General features: G+C 36.4%; 1 protein-coding gene across 4 annotated transcripts in view; it reads left to right on the top strand.

Annotated features, from left to right (window-relative positions):
* Positions 1-19,345, top strand: part of LOC103575626 (aminopeptidase N) — a 94,660-nt gene that overhangs the window by 21,237 nt on the left and 54,078 nt on the right. For all 4 annotated transcript variants that reach the window (XM_053743000.1, XM_053743001.1, XM_053743003.1 and 1 more), the window contains exons 16-17: positions 63-250; positions 328-642. In XM_053743000.1, coding sequence (XP_053598975.1) covers positions 63-250; positions 328-642 — 503 coding nt within the window. The remainder of the gene's footprint in view (positions 1-62; positions 251-327; positions 643-19,345) is intronic.

Below are 19,345 nucleotides of genomic sequence, written 5' to 3'. Positions count from 1 at the left end.
TTTTGATGGTAAATATAAAGTTAGTTTATTGTAAGATTTTAATAACTATATTCATAATTTAGACTCATGTTTTAACAATACTGGAACCAATTTACAAAAAATTGAATTTCAATGAATCTAAAGACGAAACTCATTACAATAAAATTTTAAGACGATACGTAGTCAATTGGGCATGTGAATTTGGCATAAAAAATTGCATTAATAACTCTATAATCTTATTTGCTGCATGGAAATCAAATGAATCGAAATTGTAAATATAATTTCATGATAAAGAATTTTCATAAGTTTTTCATAGTAAAAAAAATAAAAAAACCGTTTTAATTGCAGAGTTCCCGTAAATCTTCGAAATACAATATTTTGCACTGCAATAAAATATGGCAGTCATGATGATTGGGAATTTTTGTGGGATACATATCAAAAAGAAAAGTTTGTACATGAAAAACTAGTTATTATTAATGCCCTTGGATGTTCTAAAAATGTATCACAGTTGAATAAATTATTACTCAGTGCCATAACTGATAATTCGGGAATTCGGTTTCAAGATAGTTCGACTGTTTTTGCGGCTGTTTATGATTTGGGATTATTTGGAGCTGAAGTAGCTCTAAATTTTGTCGCTCAATATCACGACGTTATGTTCAAATAGTAAGTATTTTTATTTAACACATGCCAAATTATCGCGCCTTATCATATTTGTCAAGCAAACCCATTATCCAACAAACACAATGTTCATTTGCGATAGCAAACGACCAAAATATATCGAATTAACTTAACGAGCCACCTTGTGACAAAATTGATCATCATTTTAATTCGTCTACTCATCGACTTCTCTCTAATTTTCAACAAATACTGAAAACAATCTTACCAAATAAATAAACGCGGATTTATAACCTGCCACTTATAGGCACTGAATGTAGTAAATTTCAAATATCTGTCACAAAAACTAATGTATTTATCTAGTACGATCGAGTCTAAGACGATCGCACTCGATAGATAAACTACTATTATGGTAACCATTCCCATCATTATGATAACAGTTCTGATATCGCATATGAAAGAATTATGATGATTACTATACTCATAAGAATAGTTCCCATAAGCAAATAAAAACCAATCCTATAACCATATTGTAACGGTTCCTAAGTGCATATATGAGAATAAACCCAATATATAATGGTAACTATTCCCATAATATTATGGTAATCGTTCCCATCATACTATGCTTAATGTTACCATATATTATGATAGTCATTCCCATAAGGTATTGGAATTATTACCATATGGTTATAGTAATATATATTATGGAAATTGTTACCATACATATGGTAATGGCCACCATATAAGGTAATATATATAAATAATATATATAAATAATAAATAGTTACCATATATGGTAATAGTTACGATAATGTTATCGTAATGGTTACTTTATATATGGTAATGGTTACCATATATATGGTAATGGTTACCATAATATATATGGATACCGTCCCTATAATGGACATTAAAAGAAACCGGTTACATGCGTTGTGGGAATCATTCGCATAATATATTGCAATTGTTACCATAAATTTCTCTCCGTGTAGAGCAACACTTAATCAATGTTGACAATTTTGATTTTTGTACTAGGTAACACTTTTAAAGTGTTGAATAGTAGATCGATTCAAAATTTTCAAGTAAAATGTGTTGATTTAACACAAAAAATTTAACATAGACCGTGTTTAATTCAGATACAAAATATTTTTCACTGTGTCGCATTATTTTGATCAATACAACATAACAATAATAATTATTTTAATTTTTACTAACAATGATTTACTTGTAATAGCTATGGAGATTTTGATAGGATCGGAAAGATTTTAAGGGGTATATCATCACAGTTTTCCACAAAAGAATCAGTACTAAATTTCCAAAATTTCATTATGATACAGAGTAAAAATATGTCGAAAATAGAAAAGTCCCTTAAGTTAGATTTGACTCGTGCTTATGAAGAGCTTGATTGGTATGATAGGCATAGTCCGGAAATCTTCGAGTGGCTCGACAAAACTTACCCTAATGCTGATTATCGTCTTCCGTAAACTATTTATCCAATCACTTATGCAATCAATCTCACTCTCTGTCTCGATGATAATAATTTCACGTTCGAGGGTCAAGTACAAGTTAATATGACTGTGACAAGAAATATTTCAAGTATCGTATTGCATGCAAATAATTTAAATATAAAAAGAATAAATGTACAAGAGAATTCTATAAAAAATCTTAAAATATCAAGTTATTTTATAAATTCAACTACTAATAAATTTAATATTTATCTCGCATCAACTGTAAATATTGGATCGATTCTGACTATCGAAATTGAATATTCTGGAATTTTAAATGATAATATGGAAGGTTTCTATCGTAGTTATTACGAAGATGATGAAGAAAATAATCAGTAAGTAATTTTTAAATAGCTTCCAATTAATTTAAATTTATTACTTTATAACTACACTGACGAAAAAAAATTACATTTTTCACGTAGCGATTCAAAATTATTTAGATTTTAATTAGTTGTAAGTTAAATATTTGAATTATGTGTTTGAATTTGAATCGTTACGCGGGCATTCCGCCATTTCGCCGATGGAGACGGCAGTCCGTGCACAGTATTAGCGCATGCGCGCAGCGTAGGAGAGAGCACATGTGCGAAATAATTTTATTTTATAATTTAAAAATACAAACAATTGATTTTTGTTATGTATAAGTTTTTGTTTATGATTTCGAAACAGTTGGGATGCATAATCCAGCGTGACATTATGCCCCAACATTTGTTTAACATATTATTTTTATTAAACTTGTCATCCGACTAAGGATATCAGTTAATGTTTGGAAAAATATTGACCGCCGGGTAGAAGAAAATCAATACCTTGGCTATATTCCCGACGTCAATTCTATGATTTTTAAATAAATATTATTTCATTTATTAGATAAAATACAAACATGCATATGTTGTGAATAAATAGTTCATACATAAAATTAATTATTTATGATTAATTATTTATCTTTCATTTATTAGATAAAATACAAACATGCATATGTTATGAATAAATAGTTCATACATAAAATTAATTATTTATGTATCATTCAGGTGACCAACAGGTGGAGGATAGAGTAATTAAATTAGAAAGATATGGGTTGTGATTGTGTGCGGATGCTGTCCATTGAGCAAAATTGTGCATAATTGCGTCTTATTATTTAATCTTTGATAAAAAATAAAATTGTCGCTAATATTAGCTATTAGTTGTTGTTCACCAGGTGATTGTTTGATCATTTGGGTTTAATCATCAGGAGATTACTTTTTTTGAGTAAGTACTTTTGTATTTCTTTCGCCTTATATATTTTCACATGATACCCCCCCCCCCGGTAGTTGTTGGTCGCCGCGGCAAGTGAAATTAAGTTGTTAATAATTGACTTCTGAATGATACATAGTATTTATTATAAATAATTATTGTTAATTATCGTTGGATAAGTCCTATCTTATTATTAAAAATATCCAGATATTTCTATATATATATATATATATATATATATATATATATATATATATATGTCGGATGGGCAGCAGGTAGTTGAGAGGTACTCTTAGTACCGTCATTATTAACATTATTGTTCGTAGATATTTTTATTTAGTCAACAAGATATCAGATAAATAACAAAGTAACTATCGTCACACACAAAATTACTCTCGATGAGATTTCACAATTGATTAAAATATTACAAATAATTCAAGTATTACAGTATGATTTAAACTACGATCGAAGTTACACAATAGTAAATATTTACTATAGGCTAAATATTACAATAACTACACTCAAATAATTGTATGGATTATAATACACGCGGTACAGCAGTATTCACTAATTTAATATACAACTCAATCGTAGAGTAAACAAAATAGACATGACAGTAAAATTAGACTTGAGAACGAATACACGGTCAGCAGGATACAAGACGCTCTCGACTCAAGCTCAAACAGAAGTGTAACTCTAATTACACTCTGAACTCCAAAAAAACTACTGTCTTTACCTGAAAGACCCAAAACGAACTCCTCCGTTCTATATTGTACTATTTTACTATCCTCTGACCGTGGCTACGTTTGGTAAGCAGATGCCACTCCAAGTCTAAGCCTACCGCCATAAAAATATTTTACAACAAGCTTAAAAAAATTTCCCAATCCGATTAAGTTGTAAAATATTATTGCTAAATATTGTTGCTTAAATAAAATATAAACTAAAATGTAGTTGGGACTTTCCAAAGTCTCTGGGAAAACCCAGCTATATTTTTATTTCCGATATATATATATATATATATATATATATATATATATATATATATATATATATATATATATATATATGTATATATATATATAAAACGTAAGTAAACGTTGCCGGTAGACATATATATATATATATATACATATATTATAACGACAAAAAAAATTATTAATTCCGCGCTACAAACTTCGTTCTCTGTCCTTAGCATCCAGTCTCAAGACTATCAGGGCGCCAGGTAATTTTTATCACTGGAATCACCAAACCAGTAAATCTTAAGGATTAGATAAAATTTTTGATCTGTGGAACTATCTCAAAACCACGCATAAATAAACCTGGATAATTTTTGATCTGTGGAATTATCACCAAAACCACGCAACTAAATAAAAACTAAAACTTAACAAAATGCTCAGAACTTATAAGCAAAAACAAAAACAGAGACTAGGAAAACTAAGAACAGAGTTACGGTATACCATGGTGTCGCTCAGTGTGTAGGTTTATGGAGAGAGGGAGTGGTCCGGGTTACATCATTCCAAATTCATGTAGATTATCAGTGAATTTGCAATTTTTTTATTAAACAACAAATAATCTAAAATCTCCATTTAACAATTAACAAAATACTGTAGCTTCGTACGAACGATTCTTCTTTATAACAAAATACTGAATCTAATAATAATGAAATTAATCTTAACAAAAAGGTAAATCGACATCTAAATAAATTAATTAATTACTAAAGCTAATTAACAATCAACTAGTATTCAGTAACCTGGAACAATAACTTATAAAACCGATATTCTAGAACATTCGCTTTTAACAAAACTCATAAAACTAACGTACATGGGTCTAATATTGACGTCAATTAGACGACAATTGCTTTAATAATTAAACATATTTCTTATAATTATTTGTAAAATAATAGTAACAATAAATCGTGAACATGACTCTAAACTGTACCAATATTCTCATAATTCTCTCAGTTCTTAAATATTTTCTTTAATTACAACAGTAGCATCGTATCTCAAGACTCTGACTCGAACTCAATTAATTATTGATAATTATAATAATTATTTCATACCTGATTACTGATGAATAAAATATCGAGTAACGTCTTACACTGTTTTAAATAATACTTCTATAACAATACTCAATCTGTAGACTTCCGCAATGCCATGAACTGTAACGCCATTTCTGGACACGTCTGCTCGCTTCGAGCGACCAGAGCTGAATGCTCACGTCCGTACTCTTCGAAGGTCTCCCTTCGACTCCCCTTTTCTCAATCATCAAAATCCAAAACCAAATCTTATCATTATCTATAACTGACCTCTATATCCTAAATCCATAAACCAATTCCCAAACTCTACCATATCGATAACTGGAGGCTTATACCTCACCAAACGTACTCACTAAACCTAACTTTGAGTATGGATATCCTTGGTAGTTGCTCTCCTGGAACAGACTTCAGCTGGGATCGTAAACTTAAAACTAAGTGACCTATGACTTCCTCAGCGGTACAAGTGGTCATGACTTGTCCTCTGAGGCCTGTCAGACAAAACAATTAAAAATGACCAAACGGCTTCCACAACAGCAACGGTCACAATATTACTGTTGAGGCCTGCCAAACCAAAACTCAAAAACTGATCCCAATCTGCATCCATCAGATTCCTTTTATACTGGAGCGCTAGCATTTCAGCTAGACCTCTGCAATCTACCAAGAAGTCTCATAGGGATAGAACTAAGTTCTATCATCAAATGATACCGGGTGACTAATTCAAGTCCCGCTCCGTGGTAACACTGACTTCTCCACATACTCAAAATTCCAAACTGTAAACCAAAACTCAACTTTATCTCAAACATTAATCTCAAACAATATTCCATACTAAATTCCCATAATTCTGATTCTAAATCTTTACTATAATTTTTCTTAACAAAACCCATAACTGTAGCTAAACGTTACTCCATATTTAATTCTCAAACTATAACTTAAATCAAAGATCTGTATCAAAATCGTTAATACCTGTACGCTAAATTCTAAGTCTTGAGCTACCACGCTCGTAAATACAGTAAAAATCAGTTGGTGCTTGTGACGTTCACTTTGATTTGACCCCCATACGAAAAATAACGTCACAACTCCCGTCCTCCTGGGGAAGATTTTACGGTACGGTGAATGTACGTCGTCTTGAACTTTATCCTGAAGTCTGAAGCTGATTTCTGCATGCGTTTGTTTTATTGACTCTGGAACTATACTGCTGATACTCTCTAGCATGATCTTGGTTCGAATTCTCTCATCCTCGAAACTTCTAATACTGGTTATTCGAACCCACGACCTGAAACATATAACTGTAGCGATATCGCGTATGTCCTGGGACATACTTTTAATCAAACCTATGCAGGTTTTTGCAAATTTGCCTGTAACTTTCCGTTCCACAACCTCTCATAACTCCACTCGGCTAAAGCCACTGTAAGTACGACGCCGTAGCGAGGTACAAAATACTTTTTTTTTCTTTTAACTGTAGCGTGAATCTTAAATCATCTAATCATAGTCCGATAGCGCCAATGTCATTGCCATTTCTGTAACCAGGGTACGGAGTCTTAATATGGTCGACCGCGGTTAGGCGACCGCTCGTCTTCCCGATGTCTGGGAGCCTTCCTCAACTGCTCCCGAGGAACATTCCCTCCGTACTCCTTCTTGTACGGTCCCATCGCCTTCCACTTTTCTCCACAACTGGGACACGTACGGGCTGTATAATTCGCCCTGCCGCACATCTGGCAAAAAGTCTTCCTTGCTTCTGGGCATGCGCTGAAAGGATGCTCTTCTTTACGGCAGTTCCAACAAAGACGTGGCTTGCCCATCCACGTAAACTGCTTCCTCTTGATCTCGTCTGCTGGAGCCGCATTCTCTCGACCTGGAGCTGACGTTGTACTGTGTGCCGGTTTTCGGGCACGCTGGAGCCTGTCCTGCACCGATGTTTTCCCCAGTGGTGTCTTTGGTGGGGTTGGTGCAGCTGATCGCGCCGCTTCTCGCTCCCGAATCTTCTTGTTCCAATCCAGTAAGGATTGAGATGGTGGTCTTGGTGGTGACTTGGGTCGACCCTTACTGGATTCGGAGGTTTGAGCTGGTGGTGCCTCCTTGATGACTGGAGCAGTGCTCGGTGGTGTCGAGGTGGACGACACTACCTTCTTTCCGGTTCCTAAGGTGGCTGAAACCGCTTCCTGTACCACCTCCATAGGTGTCTGTAGCGTAATCTCCGGTTCTGTCTGAGTACTAGAACTACGTAAGGTCAACGGCTGGACCTGTACTCCAAAATCTCGAGTGGCATCCACGTCTCGGATGTCACTCGTAGTGGACCGCTTAAACTTCACTCCAGATAGCTCCTGGAGCGGACAACCTATATCCCTGGGGTGGCTCATACGAACGGCCACTTTCCCCAGTGCCTTGAGCAGACCAGGCTTGAAATAGTCAAGCCACCTCAAATGCTTGACGTATGGGCGGATGGGGTCCCATAGGGTGTTCTCATCGAGCCTCATGGGAAGCTCTCCGGGTAGACCCTCGTACAAGCTGTCGGTCTCCGTGCCTGTATCGCTGGCGTAATCCTCCTGATTAGCCTCCCACTCCTTGCTGTAGCCTGATGCCCCCTGGTTTTCTGGCATCTCTCCCTGGGAGGGACTACTCGCTTCTTCGTCTCCCAAAGGCATCTCTGGCATTGTCGTAGCCGTCGATACTTCGTCGTCGTTGGCAGACAAGTCGATGAGCAGGACCTCTTCGAGGCCATCCATCTTCTCCTGCAAATTTCTTTGGTCTTGTCCCGACATACTGTAACTGTACTCAAAATCTGAAACAAACAACTTATTAAGTTCTGTAGCCTTTAACGTATCATAACTGTAGCAAGAAAGAGACAGAAGGAAAGTCAGATAGCAGGTATACAAGGTTTTAAGTGTTGAATAGAAAATCTTCCGATTACTCGGCCTGCTAAATCACTCAGCTCATATATCGTGCGTGATATTTTCCTTGATACAGTGAATGGACCACTAAACTTATCACTCAGCTTGGCTGATACATGTTTAGACCCACTAGACAATGAGAAATGTCTTTTCCACACTAGGTCTCCTTCTTAATATTCACGATCTCGGTGTCGTTGATTGTAATAATGAGCTTGCTTCTGGAATGCTGTATCTAGCGCGGGGACGATGCTTTTCCGCAGGTTGTTTAGCTGTCGCATCCTTGCTTGCCACTCCTGGAGTGGACCATGTATTAATTCTGGTTCCCCTTCCACCTCCTGTCGAAGTGAACCTGTAGCTGACAATTCTCTTCCTGTGTTCAGGAAAGCTGGACTCGTTTGAATGGAACTGTGGTGCGCTGTATTGTGGGCAAAGCGAAATTGTGGTAAATATTTGTCCCACTCCCGATGATTTTCGTCGATGAATGCTGTTATCATCGTCTTGAGCACTCGATTAACTCGTTCAACTGGATCTGCTTGTTGGTGGTATGGTGGTGTTGTCATATGCCGAAATCCCACTCGCTCTGCTAGAGATCTGATGTCTCTGTTTACAAACTCTGTACCGTTATCTGTCAAAAGGACTTGAGGTTTACCCCATCTCCAAATGACTAATTCTTCTAGAGCTTCACTTATCGCTGTACCTGTGGCTCGCCTAAGTGGTCGTAATTCAATCCACTTAGTATACAAGTCCTGTATTACCAATAGATAGGCATGTCCTTTCATACTCTTTGGTAATGGACCCACAATGTCTGTAGCGATCATTGACCATGGCTCCTCCACTTTCTTTTTACCCATGAAGCCTGCAGGTGGTGCTTGTTCCACTTTGGTGCGCTGACAAGTTTCACAACATCGAACAAATTTCACCACGTCCTGGAACATATTTGGCCAATAATAATTCACTGCAAGTCGTCTGTAAGTCTTGTCAACTCCTAGGTGTCCGGCTTCGGGTGTAGCGTGACACTCGGTGATGACTCGCTGATGGAACGCCCGTCTCACGACTAATTTCCATGCGTTGCAGTCTTCTAATTCAGCTTCCACCAAATTAGATGGCTTGTGATAGTATAAGTTTTCTCCATCTACTCGCCAACCTGGAAATTTACCGGGTCTTCGTTGTACGTCTCTTATTCTCCTATTGTACCAACTGTCCATATCATCTGCGATGACAGCTAGAGCTTCTTCCTGATCTTCTGGAATTCTCGATAACGCGTCTGGAACGTGATGTAGTGCGCCTTTACGATGAGTAATCGTAAACCGATACTCCATCAACTCTAATGCCCATCTGGCAAGTCTACCTGTTGGGTTTTTCAAATTATGTAACCAACGTAGACTGCTGTGATCTGTAACTACTGTAAACTCGCATCCCTCTAAGTAACACCTGAACTTACGAATTGACCAGATGACTGCAAGACATTCTTGCTCTGTAACGGTGTACTTACGCTCGGCGTCAGTTAGTGATCGGCTTGCATACGCAATGACGCGTTCTTGACCATCGATGACTTGTGTCAAGGCAGCGCCGAGTCCTACTGAACTCGCATCAGTCTGTAGCGTAAACGGCAGCTTGAAATCTGGACATGCTAGTACTGGAGCAGAGGTGAGATACTCCTTCAGAGTTATCATAGCCATGTCCTGCTCTGTATCCCACTCCTAAAGTTGATTTTTCTTCAGCGACTTTGTGAGAGATGACGCGATAGTTGCAAACTCAGGAATGAATCGTCGATACCACGACGCCGTTCCCAGGAATCTTCTCAGCTGTTTGATGTTATGAGGGGCTGGGAATTCTCGTACAGCTGAAGTCTTCTCTGGATCGATCTGTAGTCCTTCTGAATTCACGATGAATCCTAAGTAGCGAACCTCTGAGCAGCAAAATTCGCTCTTCTCCCGGTTGATTGTTAATCCGGCTTGCTGTAACTTGTCTAATACTTTCTGTAGCCATATCAGGTGTTCCTCGTATGTCTCCGTCACGATAATAATGTCATCGAGATATACGAACACGTATGGATACATTTCTGGACCAATTAGTTGGTCAATCATACGCTGGAATGTTGCTGGAGCGTTTGTTAGGCCAAAAGGCATTCTTTTAAACTGGAACAGTCCACGACCAGGCACTACAAAAGCAGTTTTTGGTCTTGCTCGTTCGGTAAGCGGTATCTGGAAATAAGCTTGACTTAAATCGAGAGTTGTGATGTATCTGGCTCGTCTTAGTTGATCGAGTATGCTTGTCATATTAGGGATCGGATAGGCATCTTTTACTGTAACTGCATTTAATTTTCGGTAGTCAATGCAGAACCGCCATTTCCCATTTGGCTTCTTCACCATAACTACTGGACTAGACCACTTACTGTGGGATACCTCAATGATATCCTCGTCTAGCATCTTGTCAACTTCTTTCCATATAGCTTCCAGGAGTATTGGCGTGACGTTGTACGGTTTTTGTTTGACTGGTGGATTGTCTCCGACGTCAATGTCATGCTCTGCCAATTTGGTAGCTCCTAGTCTTCCTGGAGGACGAATATTTTTATCCAGGAATGTCTGTAGCGTGTCTCGCTCTGCTGGGCTTAATGACTGGATTCCACAACAGATAATTGCACACGATGAAGTTGTCTCTGCTGTGAACTGGAACTTGCTGTCAGGTTGTGTTCGTGTGTACCACTTGTTATCAGCAAAATCAATTATCATCTCCATCTTCTTGAGAAAATCCAACCCTAGTACACATGGTTGGGATAGTGATGGCATTAAATATAATTGTGCTGTAGCAGTTTGATTTCCTATCTGTAACTCAACCGTCGTCATTTGATTAACTCGCTGTACGTCTCCGTTCGCGAGTATCACTCGTCGTGTTGATACGGTCTCAGGCGATAAACGTAATTGAGTAACTAGAGCAATTCCCTCAGGTCCTAGAAATGATTTTGAGGCTCCTGAGTCTATCAAAGCTTTCAGTGGATATCCTGCTATCCAAACTGTGATAAAGAAAGCTGTAAGTGACTTTTTGATGTTGTTCTCAAGGGTGTTCTGTAACTGATTACTAAAATACGTCTCGTCGGGTAACGGTGACTCGTTATCTTTCCCTTCGATTGACTGAGTGAAGTCAATCACATCCTGACCGAATTTTATAGTACCATGAATATCTGTAGCGGTGCCGGTCATACCTTGGCAAGTCCTGTCCGACTCTGTACAATCACCTAGTGAGTCTAGAGTCGGTGAATGACTCACTACTTCCCGTTTCCCGGATTGCAGAAAGGACAACTCGCTGTTGTCACTCCGGATGCTCGACACTTGAAGCAAAAGCGTCGTCGAGGGTCAGGACAGTTCCTATGACGATGTCCTGTCTTATCGCAGTTCCAACATCGGAACTCGTTAGCTGGTGTTGCAAAAACTGGAGCTGGAATCTCCGTTTTTGACTTCTCTGAATCTGTAACAATACTGGATGCTAGGGGTTCAAGCAAATCTTTGGTAGCCCTAGTATCGTTTCCTTTAACTGGCCGTTGTGTTCTCTCTGAGAACCTCTGATGTTTATTGGCTTGACGGCCATGTCTCCTTAGCTGGAGCGCGTCGAGGTGTTCAGCGACGACCTCCTCTCCTGAGTAGTCGTCCTCTTCATCTTCTACTCCATCATCTTGAGCTGCTCTCGATTGAACGATTCGATGGCGACGTCGATCGCGATCACGGGACTCTGGAGCTCTATCTCCTATAGAACTTCGTTGCTGTAAGTGTCTCGGTTGCGCTTGGTATGCAAACGAGGGACACATTGAGTTGCGAGGTAATGGTGGTGGTCGATAATTACTCACTCGCTGTATTATACGCTCTTGGCGTATAGCACGACTCTCTAACTCGTCCATAGAACGACAGTCATGCACTGAAATGACTAACTGGAGCGACGGTAGCAGGTTACGATGCGTGTATCTGATCCGTTCTACCTCTGGCCATGGCGGATCAGTACGTGAAAATAAGCCATTCATGCAGGCAATATACTGACTTATTGGCTCTTCGCGGGCCTGCGTGCGATTTGAGATCTCTTCACGTAACGACATTTGATAGTCTGGATCTGCAAATCTGGACCTCATAGCTTGCTTTACGTCAGACCATCTTCTGAAGCTATGTGCGCGACCTCGATACCATATCAAAGCCGCACCACGTAGAGAGAAAGGGATGGCTTTAATTAAATCCTCATCTCTTACTGTAACCATACTTAAACCTTCATCGAATCTCATGATGAAGTTCTCGACGTCCTCGTCGAGTGCGCCACTAAACTGTACATGCCACTTATGCATCATGTTCAGCAGGGTGGTTGCTCGTATGGGTGCTGGAGCTCGTGGATCGTAGTCTATGTCATTCTCACCCGGAAATTCATAATCTTCAGGCCTTGGCCGTACTGAATGTCTCCCGAATCGACCTCGTGGTGATTGGCGATAATCTGTTGCATTTACATGCAACGTATGCTGCGTGTGTTCGGTTTGTTGACCAAAGTCACGACTGTAGCGTTGATTCTTGGGTATCGTCCCAGTGAATCCTGCTGGCGGATCGTTGTCACTTTCGTTGGTATCTCGTTTTTCTGTATCATCACCGCCGGCTGCATTTTCTGTGTCAAACAGCAGGTTCAACGGTGATTGAAAATGAAATCTCGAATCTTCATCATCTTCACTGGAGTTCGACCGTTCACCAGGTCTTTTCTGTTTACCTGGATCACTAGACTTTCCTCGTCCGCCCGTCATTTTAGCAAGCACTTTTACCGTGTATAATAAACTACCTTTTCTGATTTAGACAGAGAAATGATAGTAGATAGAAAAATAAGGAAGGACGAAAATACTGTAGCGATGTCTTATGAGACAAAGAAATTTACACTGTAACTACGGGTTAAGGGTACCCGATACTCGAGAGGTAGTAGGCTTAGGCCACCTTTTTTTTTTTTTTTTTCCTCTCTCACTTTTATTACTGTAGCGTTACTGCATACTTGGTATTTACAACTTTTACCTTTTTTTTTTTTTCTGTAGCTGGGTACCAAGAGTGTGAAGGGTAGAGAAAGTTGTAGACAGCAGATAGAAAAGTATTTTTTTTTTTTTATAATATTCAGCGAGAAATAATTTTAGGTATAATTATTTGGTCTCAAGACTTACCAAAGCCGCTGAAATGTCTTGCTGTTTTACTATAGGCACTCTTTGATTTATTCACAATTAAACTGAGTCTACCGTAAACTATTTTCTGTAGCGTTGACTTAATTGATTTTATTTATTAATTATTAAAAATAATTAATAAATTAGACTGTAACTATTTAACAGTGACTGTTAAATTATTTTGATTAAATGATTTAATAATTGTAAAACAATTAGTAAATCACACTGTAGCTTTTCAACAATTAAACTAATAATTATTGAAGAATAATTATTAACCTAAACTGTAACTGTATGGAATCGGTATAATAAATGAAGAACTCAATTTATTATACTGAACAATTATTCGTAATTAATTAATATTACTATTAATTAATTAATAATTAATTTATTTAATTATCTGTAGCTGAATTGAATATTTAATAACTGTTTTAAACGTAATTGACTGGAAAATGGACGCTATTTAAGCACAAAGAACTTTGATAAAATTTTGAAAACTGCAGACACGTCTGAAGCGCACGAAAAATCACCAAGGAATGATGGACCATGGATGACTCTATCGGGTGGTGTCGAGATGTTCGTTGTACCCCCAATTATTCTTTTGGGTGTCTGTAATTGGTTATAAGTTTCTACCCGAGTGTCTTAGCCAATTAGGGACTCTCTGAGGCCCTCGTACCCACTACTAGTGTTACCCCACCTAAGGGTAAGTGTGGCTGGCTTGCGTTTCCCCGCCAACTTCCGAGATTTTCTGGAATTGCGAGCATCTCGCTCTAACTGTAGCGGCACGTGTCGATGTCTTCGACTCTGCACCTCAACCCATAGGGGGTGAGAGGTTTACATGCCTCAACTTGTTGTTTACACTACAACACTGTAACTTATAGACGCAGTAACGTCTTAATCCTCTGTAACTCGAGTACTTAACAAAGACTCTTTGTAGTTCTTCGAACTGTAGACGAATATTTTCATCGGCATTCTTTAGCGGATTATTTGAGTGTATTACAATGAGAATTTTGTTTTTACACTCGATACTGAGAATTATGACAGAATCGTTCACTTATGTTTGTCTCTTCGAGACTTTACGATGTACGAAATATGATTCCTTTTATAATCTTATACCCCATGTATGTTATTTTTACTCGACTAACTTAAATAATATTTTAAGCTAGAGATAAAATAAAATAAAATAAAATGAAACAAAATAATATTTTATGATCGGTATTTTTCTTCATATAGACACTAAGAATTAGACAAAGGATATAAGCTAAAAATGAACTGGAATTTATAGTTTTATTTGTACGATTAATAACGACTAATAATCTGTAGCGGAAATTATTTTTCTTAATAATTCCTTAATTCAACAATCAAATAATTCAAATACTTAAGTCACGAATTCTAATCAAAAAATCTAAAACTAAAAACTGCAAATAAATCTACACAAAAATGGATGAATGATGCAAGGCTTTTGGGTGTTGTGGGCCTTTTGTTTTGTCGGGCCCCACGTTGGGCGCCAATTTTTATAACGACAAAAAAAATTATTAATTCCGCGCTACAAACTTCGTTCTCTGTCCTTAGCATCCAGTCTCAAGACTATCAGGGCGCCAGGTAATTTTTATCACTGGAATCACCAAACCAGTAAATCTTAAGGATTAGATAAAATTTTTGATCTGTGGAACTATCTCAAAACCACGCATAAATAAACCTGGATAATTTTTGATCTGTGGAATTATCACCAAAACCACGCAACTAAATAAAAACTAAAACTTAACAAAATGCTCAGAACTTATAAGCAAAAACAAAAACAGAGACTAGGAAAACTAAGAACAGAGTTACGGTATACCATGGTGTCGCTCAGTGTGTAGGTTTATGGAGAGAGGGAGTGGTCCGGGTTACATCATTCCAAATTCATGTAGATTATCAGTGAATTTGCAATTTTTTTATTAAACAACAAATAATCTAAAATCTCCATTTAACAATTAACAAAATACTGTAGCTTCGTACGAACGATTCTTCTTTATAACAAAATACTGAATCTAATAATAATGAAATTAATCTTAACAAAAAGGTAAATCGACATCTAAATTAATTAATTAATTACTAAAGCTAATTAACAATCAACTAGTATTCAGTAACCTGGAACAATAACTTATAAAACCGATATTCTAGAACATTCGCTTTTAACAAAACTCATAAAACTAACGTACATGGGTCTAATATTGACGTCAATTAGACGACAATTGCTTTAATAATTAAACATATTTCTTATAATTATTTGTAAAATAATAGTAACAATAAATCGTGAACATGACTCTAAACTGTACCAATATTCTCATAATTCTCTCAGTTCTTAAATATTTTCTTTAATTACAACAGTAGCATCGTATCTCAAGACTCTGACTCGAACTCAATTAATTATTGATAATTATAATAATTATTTCATACCTGATTACTGATGAATAAAATATCGAGTAACGTCTTACACTGTTTTAAATAATACTTCTATAACAATACTCAATCTGTAGACTTCCGCAATGCCATGAACTGTAACGCCATTTCTGGACACGTCTGCTCGCTTCGAGCGACCAGAGCTGAATGCTCACGTCCGTACTCTTCGAAGGTCTCCCTTCGACTCCCCTTTTCTCAATCATCAAAATCCAAAACCAAATCTTATCATTATCTATAACTGACCTCTATATCCTAAATCCATAAACCAATTCCCAAACTCTACCATATCGATAACTGGAGGCTTATACCTCACCAAACGTACTCACTAAACCTAACTTTGAGTATGGATATCCTTGGTAGTTGCTCTCCTGGAACAGACTTCAGCTGGGATCGTAAACTTAAAACTAAGTGACCTATGACTTCCTCAGCGGTACAAGTGGTCATGACTTGTCCTCTGAGGCCTGTCAGACAAAACAATTAAAAATGACCAAACGGCTTCCACAACAGCAACGGTCACAATATTACTGTTGAGGCCTGCCAAACCAAAACTCAAAAACTGATCCCAATCTGCATCCATCAGATTCCTTTTATACTGGAGCGCTAGCATTTCAGCTAGACCTCTGCAATCTACCAAGAAGTCTCATAGGGATAGAACTAAGTTCTATCATCAAATGATACCGGGTGACTAATTCAAGTCCCGCTCCGTGGTAACACTGACTTCTCCACATACTCAAAATTCCAAACTGTAAACCAAAACTCAACTTTATCTCAAACATTAATCTCAAACAATATTCCATACTAAATTCCCATAATTCTGATTCTAAATCTTTACTATAATTTTTCTTAACAAAACCCATAACTGTAGCTAAACGTTACTCCATATTTAATTCTCAAACTATAACTTAAATCAAAGATCTGTATCAAAATCGTTAATACCTGTACGCTAAATTCTAAGTCTTGAGCTACCACGCTCGTAAATACAGTAAAAATCAGTTGGTGCTTGTGACGTTCACTTTGATTTGACCCCCATACGAAAAATAACGTCACAATATATATCTATAGATATATATATATATCTATAGATATATATATATATATGTAGATATATATATGTATCTATAGATATATATATATATATCTATAGAGCGCATAACAGTACTTGAGCAAATTCCTCAAGTCCTTACGTCACCACTTGGGTGAAAAATTCCCCAAAGTATTAAAATTTTTTTTTTTGTTTTCACTCAAAGTATTTGTATGAATATTAAGCATTATTATTTATATTTATTATTATTTACGATAATTAAGTAACTTTACTTTTTTTCATTTTGATTTATTACCCCAGCGGCCAAAAATAGCATTGCAATTATTTTATTGTAAAATTATAAATTATTTTAACAGCGACGAATTTATTATTTTGAGTGTGAGTGAGGAAAAATTCCGTATCTTTCTCTCTCTCACAGATGCTGAGAGATAAAATAAGAGATAAAAATATTGTTATTATTTATTAATTTTGGAAAAATTCCAACTGGAATAATTAATTCCTTTATTCAATATTAGGATTAATAGTATTAACTAAATTAAACTATATTAGTTTATATTAAATTGAGTATAAATAATTTTTTCTAGTTACATTATTTTCTGAGTTGAGTACTGTGTTTTGATGATGCGATAATTATCTAATAAAATTTATCTCCAGTGGTAAAATTGTATAACGGTCTAAATTTTATTTTGGCAATCACCAGGTATTGTTGTTAGTAATTTACACCCAAAACTAAATATTGTGAAAAATTATTATTTGTTTTTACTATTGCTTATAAAATTAAATATTTGAAAACTAACAGCTGTCGGGGAGAATTTAATATTTATTTTCCTCTGGATCTTTTTCCACTGTTTCATTTTATTTTTTTTCTACTCACATTTTTTATTTGTATGTAATTATTTATTGTTTATTCACAATTTTTCTATTATTTCTTTAATTTCTATTGTGTCACTCGAGTATTTTCCGCTTCGCCACAAGTTGCTTGCTCGGAGTTTCCCTTGTAAATCCCCCCTGCATAATTTTTGTCCGTTTTGGATAAACGGTCTGGCGCCTGCGTGCACTAACCCAGCCTGAGAAGCTGGTCCAGGCACGACAACAATTAATTAGCATTTATAATTTGACAATTATTTGAATTTATTATTTTATTTTAATTTGATTTTATTATTCGTTAATATTTATTATTATTTATTTATCACGCGTGGGCGACCGTATACGCTGTATTGTGCTGTTCCGCGTCTCCGTCGCGGAATTTCAGAACAGTATACATTATACATTTGTAAAAATAAAAATACTTGCTAGCAATTCATTCTTTAAAAAAAAGTTTATATAAAATACAATACATTTTTTTTTTAAATTAACAAATTATTTTATCGATGTTTTTTATGTTTGTTGACAAAAAACTATTCTATATCTACATATCGATACTGCCATTTTAATACGCCGTATCCCACAAAATTTTACATTTTCACTTTTTTTTTTTTAATGGAATCGACGCGGCTTACAAAGTTTTAGAGCTGATTAGATTTTGGAATCAATCCATCGAGCAAATTGAAAGTTATTCGAAAAAAACATTTTTGAAAAAAGTTTATTTTTGAAATATCTCCGAACATACCCTACTAATTAAGCTCAAATTTTCAGTGCTATAGTAAATAACAAGCCGCGTCGAATAACATCTCGACTATCAAAATCGGTTCACCCGTTAAAAATTTACAGATATTTACATATGTACGTACGTACGTACATACACTCGGACATCATCGTGAAATTAGTCCTAGAACCTCAAAACGTCAAGATCTCTTAGAAATTCGATTTTCGAAAATCGTACCGAAACCAATAGCTTCCCGAATTCTTAAAAATTTGCAATTTTCTTAACGGGAAGTTAAAAAAGTTATTTGCCATCGGGTCAACCTGACAAGTTCCTTGTGAGGACCTCATCAGGATATCTTTATTAGAAAAAAATCTGAGTGTCGATCGGCACTGCGGACCATCCCTAAAACTTCCTGCTGTTTTCGAGCTCAACGAACTTAAAAACATCACTGTGAATATACTTTCGAGCTTTTCGAGCTCGAAAATGCTATTACATGCACAATAAAAAACGAATCGTCAAAGTGTAAAAAAAAGCGTATGTTAAAATTCTGAGTGTTAAATTTTCAACACTTTTGTGAGTCAGTTTAATATACAATATTTATCTCGTTTCAACTGTCACAATCGATTGATTTTTAACACACAAAAATGTTATTTTATACGAAAGTAACACTTTTTATATGTTACTGTGAAATCAACACACAAAATGTGTTAAAAATAATCTCGGCCGAAACAAAAGAATTCTCGGATAATTTCAAGTAAAAAGTTAAAACTATTGCCTCGGTTGTCTTTCTGGGGGGCAAAGTACGATGTGCTACCCATCGTGTAGCCACACTATTGTAATGATCGGCTGCCATTTTTTATTATTCATTT

Source organism: Microplitis demolitor, chromosome 2 (genome assembly GCF_026212275.2).
Source record: "Microplitis demolitor isolate Queensland-Clemson2020A chromosome 2, iyMicDemo2.1a, whole genome shotgun sequence".
Classification (NCBI taxonomy): Eukaryota; Metazoa; Arthropoda; class Insecta; order Hymenoptera; family Braconidae; genus Microplitis; species Microplitis demolitor.
The sequence above is the reverse complement of the archived record's forward strand: the minus strand, read 5'-3'. Positions and strand labels throughout refer to the sequence as shown.